General features: G+C 40.3%; 1 protein-coding gene across 6 annotated transcripts; it reads right to left on the reverse strand.

Annotated features, from left to right (window-relative positions):
* Positions 1 to 29: 29 nt before the first annotated feature.
* On the reverse strand, positions 30 to 13,939 carry ap1b1 (adaptor related protein complex 1 subunit beta 1). Of its 6 annotated transcripts, none has more exons than XM_077600439.1 (24): positions 13,858 to 13,939; positions 12,718 to 12,778; positions 12,506 to 12,611; positions 12,293 to 12,428; positions 11,907 to 12,152; positions 11,634 to 11,824; positions 11,328 to 11,549; positions 11,110 to 11,230; positions 10,911 to 11,006; positions 10,349 to 10,464; positions 9,862 to 10,027; positions 9,508 to 9,606; positions 9,136 to 9,395; positions 8,768 to 8,966; positions 8,601 to 8,621; positions 8,332 to 8,418; positions 7,403 to 7,432; positions 7,105 to 7,242; positions 6,878 to 7,023; positions 6,667 to 6,796; positions 4,330 to 4,414; positions 3,779 to 3,865; positions 3,226 to 3,380; positions 30 to 1,006 (listed from the first exon to the last, which is right to left on the reverse strand). In XM_077600439.1, the coding sequence occupies exons 2-24, from the start codon at positions 12,752 to 12,754 to the stop codon at positions 932 to 934; spliced, it is 2,949 nt and encodes a 982-aa protein (XP_077456565.1). In that variant the 5' UTR covers positions 12,755 to 12,778; positions 13,858 to 13,939; the 3' UTR covers positions 30 to 931. The 6 variants fall into 6 exon arrangements, with proteins under 6 accessions (XP_077456565.1, XP_077456566.1, XP_077456562.1 ...); XM_077600440.1 differs by lacking the exon at positions 13,858 to 13,939 and adding an exon at positions 13,788 to 13,851; XM_077600436.1 differs by lacking the exon at positions 13,858 to 13,939 and adding an exon at positions 13,581 to 13,720.
* Between the last annotated feature and the right edge of the window lie 624 nt (positions 13,940 to 14,563).

Consider the following 14,563-nt stretch of genomic DNA (forward strand, 5'->3'; position numbering starts at 1 on the left):
GTACCTGAAGAAAAAAGCATCACAGCGGAATTGATCAAGAATTTTAATATTTCTCTTAGATGTACACACAAAAGACAAACCAGAAAAAAAATGATTCAAGATTAGTTTGTTTTTAAACAACAGACATTCCCCAAAACAGTGGCTTTAACAGCCAATTGGATTGGATATTGACCGATAGAAAAGGTGACAGATGCTTAGACTCTGCAGAGCTGAAGAAAAGGACATCAGTGCAGTCACTGCAGGGGGGGAGAAAAAAATCCAATTAATCTTTGGAGCACGAGGTTGAGACTGAGCGCTGTCGTCGCCAGCCATACCAACAAACGTACCGATTATTTCAGCACTACAAACTGCCGCTTCATCATTTAAACTTAGTCCTCCCTAGCCTTCATCCCAGTTGAACACATTTGTGCTACCCTGACGCAAACATCTGGACAGAAATCTAGAACAAAAAAAATAAAAACAGGAATGACTATGATAAGAGCTAAGAGGGCCGCTGAGTCTATAAAAAGACCAGATCCAAACCTATAAATGAACGAAAGAACCAAAAACATTCTACATGCAGCTCCGCCATGCGTATGAAGTGTTTCAGCATATTTGGGGAGCTTTTCAGTACATAGCACCCTAAATAAATAAGATTGTGATGTGAATGCTGAGACAGCATTCTGTAGGATTTCCACTGATTTCCTAAATCATTTGGCTCAATTAGAGGGAACTAATGATTTAAACAATATAGATTACATTGAAAAGAAATATAGATAGAAACATAAATGACAAAAACATAGGAGAGACAGACAGTTTGCATCAACCAGTGTGTCCTGCATTGCATGACAGTGAGACTTAGTCCACAGGCAGAAGAAGCAGATGGCAGCCTCTGGCCCATCAGTGTTTACTGTTGCTTTTTTTTTTGTTTTTCTTTCCCCCCCTTCTTTTCTCAGTTCTTCAGCACCGCCTCATAGCTCTGGAACACACACTGGGAAACCTCAGGGGCTTTGCATCTCAGAGAGACCTGAGAAAGATCACAAGCAGGCTTAAAGAACATTGCAATGGGTAGAACATTCACAAGTTGTATTAAGTATTGATGTGCATATATAGTAGATGCTTGCAGATTTCTTTCATCCTAAATCGTTGGGGAGGGAAGTGAGTTGGATTCAGTGCGTGCAGGGGAGATAAAGCCGTCAACCCTGTTCAAATTCCAGATTTTAAAAATATCAAATAAGCTCAAAATTTCTAAACTTATTCTCAGTGAACGACAGACTTCAAGTGCCAATGATTGACGACCAAAGTAATGAAAATTAACATAAAATCAGGGACTGGCTTTTTAATTACGCTATTTGTAGACCAAGTATAAAAGATTATAACATAAAGATGTGGTCAAATGAAGTATTCATGTTTTCAACCTTTAACCAAAACCCACACAATTACCATCTGAGAAGGAAAGAAAGGGGGGTGCAAGCAGGCTTACTTCATTGGTCAGTCAGTTGCTATGGGGACACGAGATAGTAGCAGATGAGAATGTTTCCAAAAGATAAGACGCGCGCCATTTCTCCAACATTTCAGACGAACCTCAAATTTGACTTTCGCGATGCCTCGCTTGCAGGGCTACATGGCTAGCGTCTAAAGTCGAACTCATCCATTCGAAAAGTACGCTGATTAGAAGAGTGGAGTGCAGAACTCGGAAAAGACGGTACTATCCAAGTGTAAGAAGTAAAGCGTCATGAGAGAACTGAACTCAATTAAGTCGCAGGTCTTGCAGTCTTTTGGGGGGGGGATGCTGTGAAACGGTTTCAAATTTCTGGTCAGCCCTTGTCACGATTAGTGTTAACATATTTCTGCCGGAATGCAACAGAGGCCCAAAAATACGCAGTGGCCTGACTCGCTTTCATATCTAAAAATAGCCTCCGCCGACGTGGCTTCAGCTCGGCATGCCAAGGAACAAAGTGTGAGCAGGCAGCGGCTCGAAGGCGAGCTGCGGAACTAACTGGGAACACCAGCTTTATTTTTTTTAGCACTAATGAGCAATTACCTCAAAGTAACACCCTTACAAACAGGAGTCACAAAGGCGATCTCTTCCAGCTAATATATTTACAATGTATTATTATGTTTGTATATCTGCTTTCTAATATGATAGCTATTTTGGTTTGTTCAAAAAGTAACAAAAATGTGTTTTTGAGGGGCTGAAATGGATTAGTGGCAAATCAATTAATTTGACATTTAATTTGATAAAGTAAATTGCATTAAAAATTCTCTTGTCTCTTGGAAGGACAAACTTGTAAGTCAAGGCACGAATTGAAACAAATAAATTGAAATGAGAAAATTGCTTGGACATCTGATGATGGAAAAGTGTTTAAATTAGAGTTGCCATTTTAATGCAGTTTATTAGATTAATTAATTACAGCGAAATTATATGCATATTACAATTAATCTGTGATTAATTTCAACATAGCACTTGAATAGGATCAATTTGATTTTTACCCAGAAACAATCATTTTAACCCTTTAAGGTCCAGGTCCATTTTGTCTGATTTTTGCATGCTTTTGCTATGTAACAATGTCGGCGAGTTCAGCCATGAAGACTCCCTCTCAATTACAGATTATTAAAGGTTCAAATTAGGATTGGACACAGTGTGTAATGGAGTCCTCTAATCAGAACAAACAAAAAGATGACATGTGGAGCAGCATGGAGGTCACTCCAAGGTTGTCATTCACAACTCATCAAGCAGAAAGTCTTGAGTCAAACATGATGCATCAGAGCCCTGACAAGCTCAGACACGCACTGACAAACACACCAATATTGGAGTCATAGAGCAATCTTCGCCTGCCTTTACTGTCGCTCTTTACTTCCACTCCCGCATGATTGCGCATCCGTATTTATCATGTCTTCTTTTTCAACTCACCATTTTCTGTTCATCCCATGTAGAAAGTACACCCAAGTATGAATACATAAGAACTTTGGAACTTTCATATCAGATTTGGATCGACAAAAGTTTGAAACGATTTGAGAAAAATGTTCAGCGACATCAAATGGTGACAGGAAAAAAAACCTCATTGGTGAAAACACATGCTCAATGTGAGTCGGACTTTTTGTTTGGTCACGGACTGTTGGAGTGCAGTGGAGTGTTTTATTGATTGGCTTTGGGCTTTTAGTCAGAGTCAAAAATCTTTTTCATGTTAATTCATGTTTGTTGTGTTCATGAGTGGAAATCATTCGAAAATCCTCTGTACTCACCGTGTAGTTAGGGTTTCCCGTCTGGGCCCTAAGCTCAGCAAGTACCCAAATTCCATTTGTGAGTTTCATGGACTGGTACAGCATATCCTGCCCCTCCACAGTTCGCTTAGCGATGGTAAAGATGTTGCTTCCTTGCAGTTTGCTGGAGGCCGCATCTTCAAAAAAAGAGTACAAAAACAAAGCGTTATTTGAACCAAAATACAACTCGACTGGATGACAGACAGCACTGAGAAATTTAGTCCACAATTGACTAATAAAAAGTCCTCCACATGGTCTGATTCGCTGATGTGATGCACTGGCACGTAGAACACAATTTCCGTGCTCGTGTGAAAAATGATCCGAGAGGGCAAATTTCCATTAAGCTGTCATTAGCATTTCTTCTCCAGCTCAGCTCCTCCGCGACTTGCATAAAAACCAAATTATCCAACACAAATAGGGACTGTAAAGCTTATGAATTGTCATTAAATACACTTTGCTTCAAATGAATGCAAATAAGTCATATTTGTCCAACTCTATGATGTGTGACAGCACTCTACAGCATCGTCCTTCTCACCTGAGTTAAGATGGCAATCGTTCAGCTGGAACTTTGACTCATTTTCATTCGGAATGTCTTTCCATGTGGCTAAGAACACCTGTCGTTCTGCATATGAAAAGACAAACGCAAGGTAAGAATAAATTATTTGTGCTAATGGAATGGGAGATATTTCCATGCGAGCGCAAAGCATCCAGAAACAGATACGCAAACAAGTCGGATGAATTGTATGGTCATAAACAGAAACCAATAATAATTCAAACCACATACAGTAGAAATAGACAAACCCAAAACTTTCTGACTTCCCTCTTCTTGTTCTTTCATTTATTTACTAATAAATGAAGTTGTATTATCTTAATGTTACTTATAGGTACCATATACATTGGCATATACAGTCGTAATATATAAGTGACACTGCACGCGTGGTGAGATAAAAAAGAAAAAAAGAATCTTGACATTACAATTTATAAGCCCACTGACTATAAGGCCCTTTCTAACTGAAAGACGTCGACCTTAGCAACGTTAAAGGGATTTAAGCCCATTGAGTGAAGAGCTGCAGCAAAAGCACTCACCCATCTTCCCGTCCTCTACAAAGAGCATGCTGATGGGGTACTGGCAGCTGAAGTAGAAGACGTCAATGTTGTTCTTGACGGCCACCTAGGAGACAGGCGGTGTTTGAGGGGGAAGGAAGATGGTTGGAGAAAGCAATGCAAAAATAATTACATGTCAAGGGTTTATCAAAGATGGACAAGAATGATGCTTGTGTGGGGGGCTAAATAAGGAAACATGCTGGCAATAGTGCACTTTTGATAACCCTGCTACATTCAGTGCAACGAGAGAAAATACAAGACAAAAAAAGTACTCTTGGCGTGGGGGGAAAAAGGGTTCATTTCTATTTTTGCAATCTAAATTTTTTGCTCAGTTTATAAAACCTTGAGTGGAAAAAAACTATGCTCAGCAGAGCACAACGGTACATTGTGTCATTTCTGTGAAGTCTGCACGTGTTTAAGACTAGATACACTATTATTGAGCAGGAATTAGACCAAGTTAAAATTATATCTTTTAATGCCTTGGATTTCACACATTTTAACATATGAATGTTTTAGAGATTTGAGCACATTCGTTTAGACAACCCATATGGTTGTACACAAATTAATTTATCATTCTGGAGGGCTTTTTTAAGGTTTTATCATAACATTTTTCATTAACCCATCAATTTTGATAAGATTTTTTGCTCAGAAGAAAAAAAATAGGCATCTCAGGACAATGTAGTGCAGTGCTTCAACTAACTACAGCCTACAGTAATGTATTTATAAAAACTAATTTCTTTCTGGCTAGGATGCATAATGAAATGAAACTCAAATTTGTGCAACTTGTTTTGGTGAGTGGCCAACTGTCTGCAACATCATCTGATACGACTGGTATTGTGCAAATGACATTTCCATGTACAAACGTAAACATCTCGGCTTTGCGCCATCGATTTTTCCCCTCATTAAATGTATTATTTACGCAATCTAAGCGCTTCGTGCGGAGACAAAGTCCCATGATAGGAGGCCTCAAAGTGTCGAACAATATTGACAGAGACCTCGGCGCGGTAAGCCTGCAGGCGAGACAAACATTGACATCATACACACTCACTAGCCACTTTATTAGGCACATCTGTTGAACAAGTTGTTAATGCAAATCTCTAATTTAATGACTTTAAACGTGGCATTGTTCCACATCTGCTTCCAACAGCACCAGCCATGTCTTGGAGTGAGTGAGCATGCAATTTGGCACTTCCTATTTGCGATCTCAGGAACAAGATCAAAATCTTAGGCGCTCAAGTACAACGTGGCCACCATCAGTACGTACAAGGTTTGTCTATTTGGGATCTTTGCAAATCAGGCTTTAATCCCTAAACAAAGTATGATCAACTTTAGAGCCACAATGGGCAATCCAGAGTTCTTACTGTAGACCACGTACATGAGCATCAGAGGACCATTTTTAACGCAGTGTCAGGAAGATGTAGTAGAACTGCTATTAAATGATTCATGAGGCAGTTAATGAAGCCATCTGCTATCTTAGTTAAAGTCATCACTTGAGGAGCTGGCACCCTGCTCAATCCATCAGGTGACTGTGATTAATTATGAATAGGCTGAAGTCACAATGCTTCATTTGTCCAAAGCTTGTAAAGGCTTTTTAAATTATTTTGCATTGATGGTTTCAGGCAGTAAATTTGCGTCGGCACAAAGTGCACTCGAAATAGTGTTTTAGGACCCTACTTTCCATTAGGCGAAAAGACGGAAAAATTACTTGAGTAGAAAAACAGCAAAGGGCTAAGACAACAAAGCAGCCACATGTTGCATAACTACTAATGTTAGCCCCCACCTCTCGCTTCCCTTCTAGAAGCACTTCTTTCTTTTAGGCAGCTACACACAGCTCCTTTCACTATGATTCAAATCACTTCATGGGCCTATTTGTGTGGGGCTTTTTCAAGGTTTTAAAATAAAAATAAGTTTTTAGGCTCCATTGTTTAATAATTTAAATGACTAAGAGCATACTCATAGAAGGAATGCTCATTAGGAGTGGGCAGTGGAGTCACAAAATTATCCCAACATCTCAAGAAAATAGTTGTGACTTATTAGACTTTGACTTAACGGATTTTTGGATTAAGAGTATTTTTAATGCAGTTGAGAAAATTACACCCCAATGCAAAAGTGCACATCTCGAACGATGGATAATTGATACAGCTTGAAATGGCAACAAAAATAGTTTTGTTAATTTTAACATTTTTAACCCATTGTTCCCATTTAAAAATCACAGTTTTGGGTCATTGCTGAGGGTGGCGTTTTGACGATGAATCGCGATCACTGCTACAAGGATGCTACAAACACCAAGTGTCCCAACAGCCATTTCAAGTACGTTACCTGCAGGTTATTGAGAGGCTCCATCTTCATGACAGGTCCCACAGTGTTGAGAGGAAGGACTACTTCTATACTCTGGTTAGGGCTAACTGGAGTAAGAACCTGGAGAGGACCAGCAGGAGCCAAACCAAAACTAATACCGGAGAAGAGGAAACGAGTGAAAATGACAGAAATATGTATGTGCACTATTAACCCTTAAATAGCAAGGTGTCACCTGTTTCTATTGAACTGGACGGCAAAATCAGTCATGACACTCATTGCTTTATTTGTAAGGGTCATTTCCATTTGAACGACCCCGGCTCGACGACCAAATGTCCCAGTAATCTCCAGGCCCTTAGCCTTCATAGCTGGAAGCCAAAGCTAGAAAAAGGAAACAATTTCTACCAATTAGAAGCCTGGTGGTGTTTGAAAGTCATTTAACAGCACTTTTTTTCAACTTACCGTTTTGGGAGGCACATAGACACTGACTGGCATGCCAACTCCACCCCCAAGGTCAAACAGGTCATCCAGACCACCACTTACAGGAGCGGTGAAAGAAGGCGGTACGGCAGCAGGTGGTGCGCCAAAGCCAGCTGTCATCTGCAGGTCATGCAACAAAAGTAAGTAGTGGTAGATAGTGGAAAAAAGGAAATTGATATTGAAAAGCAGCTATTAACGGCACAGAGACCCTAAATTATACATAAAATAGTTAATTGGTGTAAAGCAGGCTTCAGAAGTTGAGTGAATTGCAGAAACTTACAGCAGGACTTCCTCCAAGGTCTCCACCAATCTAGAAGTGAAACAAAATGCTGAGTGAATAATTTGTACACCAAAAATTGTATTGTGCAGGTCTGAGGAGGTTGGAAGATGAGTGAGAAACTGCAAGCATGGGAACTGGAAAGGGGATAGATCATTTTACTGTGAGAACATCCCTCACCAACAATGGTGCATGTGGTATAAAGAGCTGGTGACACTAAACAACAATGTGAAACTATTGTGTGGCCAAGTGGGGGCTCACTACCAAAACATAACATTTCCTAAATTAGCTAGCTAATATTGACAAACATCAACACTGGCACAGACCATACACTGAAAAAAATAAAACTTCTTACTAGTCATTCTAACTGAAGGTTTGGAGTCAAATTCTTAAATTCTCTTTAGAAACATTATTGTGAGTACTCCTAACCAATTTTGCAAATTAATATGATCACATCACATGAATTAACACGTTTGTGGGCCATTCTCAAATTGCTGCGTAAACTGATCTTGAAATGAAACTTGGAGCAAGATTATCCTTAACCTCACTCAGCGACCACTGTGGTGGCTTGGGTTCAATTACAGGCTGGATTAACACACTATCTGTATATGCTTAAAATGATAAACTACTCAACAGAAGTAGTTAACTTAAAATGTTGACTTCAATTTACTTATCATTTTGAAGTGTTGCGTTTTGACCAATGATGTTTACCCTATCTCCTACCCATCAAATCTTGAAAATATAGAGAAATTGGTTGACTTACAATTTCGAGTTCTTCCAAGTTTTTTTTGTATTGTATTATCACTATCACTATTATCTAATTTTATTTCTTTACAGTGTATGAATCGGTCAAGTCATTTACAGGCCACAGTGGTACAAAAGGGGACAAAAGTGCATTCTAATCTCTGGCCATGGAGGTCCTGTGGACCAACCTCAGTGGGGCTGTGATCTGGGGGCGATGGGGATTGATGAAGGGGCTGCGGTGACTGAGGGGTGTCCGTCCGCAGGGGAACGGGCGGCTGATTAAAAGATGAAACACATTGCAGAGCCCACAGGTAAGACAAGAGATGGTGGCCTGCGTCCAATTATGGCTCAGTAATAGTGATACATGAAAATTATGCATGAGACTAAAATAATGAAGTGGACAAAGATTGTAATCCTTAAAATGGTTTAAAATGTTCCCTTCCCACCCTATCATTACCGGTTCAGATTCATCCCCCATCTGCAGGTGCAGCATTGAACAAGGAAGGAAAAATATACATGAAAATAAAACTTTGAACAAGTATAGGAGAGTAATATTGAATAAAAAAGGAGGGCTTGCACAGAAGAAAGAGCGAAAAGGTTCACAAAATTGCTGAAAACTTTTACCAGGCTATCCAGTCCTCCTCCGAGAAGGTCCATAGCCCCCATCTGCATTCCGGAGGAGGGTGGTGGTGGTCCAGTTGTGCTTGTAGGTGTTAGATCCAGATTGAGCAGATCTCCAAGAAGGTCCTGGGATGGAATGACTGCAGGTGGCGCCTCAGTGGCAGTGGCAGAACCTGGGTCTGGGCTCTCCACGCTTTCACCGCTGACAGATAAGGATGAGGTCATTTCATTGCAATTTAAACGAGGATATTTTAAAAGGTTTAGATATTCCACAGTTTTCATATTTTAGAAAGGTGTCTGATTTAGGAGTATTATTTCTGTGTTCACTTCTCCTCTGCCTGAAGTGTTAATAGAAGAAGAGAATGACTCACGATCCAGAACTGCCGGGGAGTCTCTTGTGTTGAACGCCACGACTGCCTTCCACAAAGGCGCTGGGCGGCTTGTGATAGACGGAGGCCAGAGTACCAATGTGGCATATGAGCTCCTCCAACAGTGTGGGTTCAATCAAGTCAGTCTCCTCAGAGATTAGGGGCTTCTCAGCCAGAACCACCTCCTTTGCAGCCACTGGATCAGTGGAGAGAAGACGCCAGTAGATGTAGCCACGGTCCCTCAGGTCCGGATTATCCGAGTCCTGGATAAAGAAACATATTGAAGAAGCATTGACACCAACATGTGCCTTCAAATAAGAGCCTTGACAAGAATTGTGAGCAAGGAATCTGCTTTCCTTTTTCTCCTTTTTTTACCTGAGTAGCCAGACTGAGGACCTGCTGCACCAGCTCTTGGGTCTCCGTCGGTTTCTTAAGGAACAGCTTGACAATGGCTGTTAAAAGTTGCAACTGCACCTGAAGTACGCAATGAATAGAAATAGTATATTTTAAAACCTCTCCAAAAGTTACCTAAAATATATACACCATCACTATAAACTATTTATCATAAAAAGCCTCAACACACTTGCCAGTCTGACTATAAAGAGTGTGCTAAAGCACTCAACTCTAATTTTGCATACATGTCTAGGATGGTTTTGTATTAACATTAGAACTGTAAAAGTAAAGTTGCTTTGCTTAAATGGCTATCAGCTTGCATTCTCTTCCCCCTACCTGAGTGCTTTCATCATGGAAACCCTCCAAAAAGCTCTCAAGTAGTTCATCAGCATTGTCGATGCGCTCGGCGTACTCCCCCACGATCCAAATCATGGCTGCTCGGGCTTCCGGTTCGTCCAGTGAGTCCAGGTTTTCACACAAAGTGGCAATCACACTCTCGTACCTTTAAAACATGAAATACACATAAAATGTTAATCATGAGATGAGCTGCAACAACCAATGACTGTATCAAAAAAACAATAAATCCAGGGTTTATCTATCTATTACTCTGTGCAGGCACTGACAATAAAAACACCACTGCCATCTACTTTTGTGGACGTGCAATTACTTTTTTCCCCAGTCAGGAAAATAAAGCATAAAAATAATAATAATAAAGTGGAATTGCCGCTACGGCTTTAAAAAGAGGCATGACTATTTGATAAAGCCTGCCATATGGTAAAAAGAAGCAAATCAAATTGAGATTTCTGCTCATGAAGGTACTTACTTATTGGGGTACTTGCGAAAGATGTCCTTGATGACCACAATTGCTTCCTGCACAACATAGTTGACCTTTGTCTGGATAAGGTCAAGCAGGGTACTGACACAGCGCTCCGCGGATTGCTAATGATAGAAAATTACATTTTCATTTATAACACACACAATAAGATAAGTCCATTTGCAGGCCAGATAAATAACTAACACTGTGTAATGGGATTCAGTGAGAAACTATACAATTCTGATGCATATATCTTTAGACATGCGGAAAAAAAAAACAGTATTGCTCCGGCTTGGAAGTGAACATGATCTATAAATTGCTTTTATACGGAAAAACACTAACACAAGGGTTTCTCTAGAAATAATGTACTGTACTTAAGAGTAAAAATTGCAAAATGATTACAACTAGAGATGTGGTATATGGTTTTAGCTCCCCAACTAAACCAAATTGTAATCAAACATTTGTTTTTGTATCGGATTGCAACCCTTATATCGAATCAGCCTAATGCCAAAAAGTGTCAACCCTAATTACAACTAAAATGATGAAACGTGTCATTCAAACACCATTTTACCTCTACTTTAATAGCACAGCGTCCAATTGCCCGCACGGCTTTACGGACAAAGTCCACATCCACCTCAGTGGCATATTCCTTCAACTCAGCCAAAACCTGCAACAGGACCAGAATCAATCATCAGAGTGCTATTTTGTCCATAAAACCTCACTATAAAGATGATTGTAAAAATGACTTTACTGTTTTAAGGTATATATACCTGGGCAATGTTAGCTTGGGATGCCAAGCGGATCATGATGTCCAATTTCTCCAGTTTAACGTAAATTGGATCATTGTATTTTACAAAGAAAACCTTCATTTCATGTTTCAGGATCTCCGGTCTAAAATGTTAGCACAGGGTATTTTAGCCGCCAAAAAGTATTATAAAAAATAAAAGTCCAGCAAGTGAGTGTCACGATACACTATTGAAAAGATTACCGTCTTTGAACGATGAGATTAATGTTTCTCAGTGCTACATATTGCAATTCGGGCTCGGCAGACAGGAGAGTGACCAATGGAGGGGCCAGCTTCTTCAGTAAGGTTCCATAGTAGTCTAGGTCTTTTGGCAACATTTCCATGAACTTCATGAGAACCTTAACGGCTGACAACACCACGGCAGAGTTTGCGTGGGAAAGCCTCGGAGTAACACGCTCGCAGATGCTGGTAAACAGAGAGGTTGACGAATGAGGAATAAAGTGTGAACAGTAAGGATGAAATGGTGTCTTATAGGGCCATTCTTCATACCTTTGAGACTCGCGGTCATCTCGAGGCGTGTAATTTGCCAGGCAGTCTAGAATGAAGATCTGTCCCCACTCTGTGCACTCGTTAAGAGCTGTCAACAACTTGTTAATGGTTTGAGGATTCAGGTCTAGAAGATTGCTGTTGGGATGAGACTCTGCGATCTCGGAGAGGGCTGCTACCGCATTTGCAACAACCTGAAAAATAGAGCATGCCGGCACCATCAGGATAAATATGTGACCAGTCCTGGATTAGCATTTTGGCCTATCGGAATTGTACCATAGGGTTGGAGTCTGAGATGAGGTCTTTGAGAGTGTCGAGAAAGCCTTGGTCCTCCACCAGTTGTGCGTTGATATCATGGAGTTTGGCGACACATACCGCTGCAGTCTTCCTCACATAGGGGTCTTCATCTTTCAAACACTTCCTAAGTGGCTCGCAAAGGTACTCTGTGATCTTGTCCACACGAATGCAGCCCATGGTGCGAACAGCCAGGGCCCGAATTAGAGGATTTGGGTCTTCACAGTCCTGGATAGTCAACAACAAAAAGGTACTGTATCACACATCTATTTATGTTGCTGTAGTAATAATTTATAGTTCGTGGTATTTTGGGTACCACTACAAAAATGCACGCTCAGATTTTATCGGCAATGAATGATTGATTATACCTTGACAAAGGTGTTAACAGCCATGATGGCCATATCAGGTTGACTCTTGGCATAGTTCATCAGATAGAGGTAGACCAGCTTTTTCAGTTCCAGGTTGTCCGTCTGCATGCAGTTGACAACATCCGGAAAGAGGGCACTGGTGGGACAACAAGACAAGAACCAGGGAGTCAACGAAGATGATGACCATAAAACTTTTCGTCATCAGTGGCTCACCTGACATCCTTTCCAACAGTCATAGACGCTATCACCTTCTTCACTGCTTCCTTCTTTTTCTCTTTTTTATCACTGTTCAGCTCAGCTTTAAGTTCATAGATTTCACCTGAATAAATGAATGCAATGTCAATATATAAACACGTTGTCAAGACAACTCTATTAGGTTATTCCTTTAAAAATATATTATATAAATATATATACTACAACCACACCTTTTTTGGTAGTGGTGAAGTACTTTGAGTCTGTCATCTTGGATCCAAATTGCCGGTTCTCCTGGAAAAACAAACAAATTAAAACATTATTCTTATTTGCTTTCAGTGAAGAAACAACATGAGCAAAAGGAAAGCCTTGAAGTCCAAGTGCACGGAAAGGATAGGACTTCCTGTCTTTTGGCAGAAAAGGGGCCAACAAAATGAGAACACAATGGATTTTGCTGAAAAGGAAAAAAAAAATCCCTGGTCAACAACTCCTCAACCATACTGTAATGATATATGTCAAGAACAAGACCTTCCATATAAATTATGGTGACAATCCATTACAAGAATGTTGCCATAAAATTAAGTGTCTGATCCCAGATCCCAGCTGTGTTCTGCGATTGGCAGACAAGCAATTAAGGGTGCACCCCGCCTCCAGCCAATAGTTTAGCTGGGACAGGCTCCAGCACCCCCCGCGAACCATGACTCGGCGCGGAAGATGAATGAATGAAAAAAACAAGTTGACGTTCTTCATCTGGCTTCGTTAGGCAAGCCCGCTGGCCTCAAGTTGTTGATCAGATAAGATCCTGGCAAGCTAACTAGCTACCCAAACGGGGACAAATGAAAACTAATGCGTCAAAATGACGCCGAAGTGCCACTGCGCATTTTAGTCGTTTGCAAACCACACGCAAACTTGTTCAATTCGCCAGAAAATCCACTAAAATGTTCACTCGCACCGAGCTAGATCAGTAGCTTAGCCAAGGCTAGACGGCTGAGAATTTAGACTTGGGTAAAAAAAAAGGACCATCTTTAAACGACAAGTGTTTTCAACCTGCGCTCCGATTTGTTGATTTAGTGACTACTTTCTGCCAACTACTTACGCATAGTTGGTTGGCCCATTCCTGCATGTTTCCGGTCAAAAGAATGAAGGATGTGCTAAATGCTAACGTTAGCCGCTACGGCTGTCAGTGTCAGCTCGCCACTTCTTCAGCGAGACCAGTCGAGACATGACCTTCTAAGAGCGGGTTTAAGGAAGCTTTAGCCGGGATGGTTAAGCTCTTAATCTCTCGACCTATTTTAAAACTTACCCAGCGAATTAGTGCACAGTTTGGGTTTCGAAAGCACGCAGTAAACACAATGAATTGGGTGAGATCTTACCGTGACAGACGTGGAAATGAGCTGTGAGCTGGCTGGAAATGAGAGCGATGTTGTTTGCTTTCGTCTCCTCCCACTCCGCACACTTCCGTTTTCCGCAAAATTAATACATTAAAAAAAATAAAAATGCAAACTGGCAAGAAAAGACAACAAGTAGCTTTCTTTAAGCAAAATTCAAGTGGTGATCATTAAGACTAATACTCACTATTTAGTTACTCTTGAACGTTCCAATCTTTTTTTGCTGTGCTCATATTTTCACTCAACAAGTATATACTTTAATAAGTTATTTATAATGGGCTTTTTGCATGGGTGAGTTTAACTGCTAAGGGCTATTGATCTGCAGTTTAATACCTGTGAAGAAGTACATAGTTCAACTTCAAAGTTCATTTGCAATCCAAAATGGTGTTTCATAACACCAAAGTTATCAAAATGAATAAAGAGAATAAAGTATGAATTCGTATGAACAAAAAGTGCAAAAAATGCCAATATAAGCAGCCACAACAATAATCCCATGTGATCCAAGGTCACGGACCACCAAAGACATAACTAACAGACATCTCTGCACATAAAGTTAAGATGTTTCATTTTAATTAAATGTTTCAACTCAGTTTCAACTGACATTTCCAATGTGTAACTTTAGCAAAACTTGCTCTTCAACCTGCAGAATCAATAAGCATGAACAATAAATAAATAGAATCATGCTCTTTGT

The sequence above is a fragment of the Stigmatopora argus genome, chromosome 5, assembly GCF_051989625.1.
Source record: "Stigmatopora argus isolate UIUO_Sarg chromosome 5, RoL_Sarg_1.0, whole genome shotgun sequence".
NCBI lineage: Eukaryota > Metazoa > Chordata > Actinopteri > Syngnathiformes > Syngnathidae > Stigmatopora > Stigmatopora argus.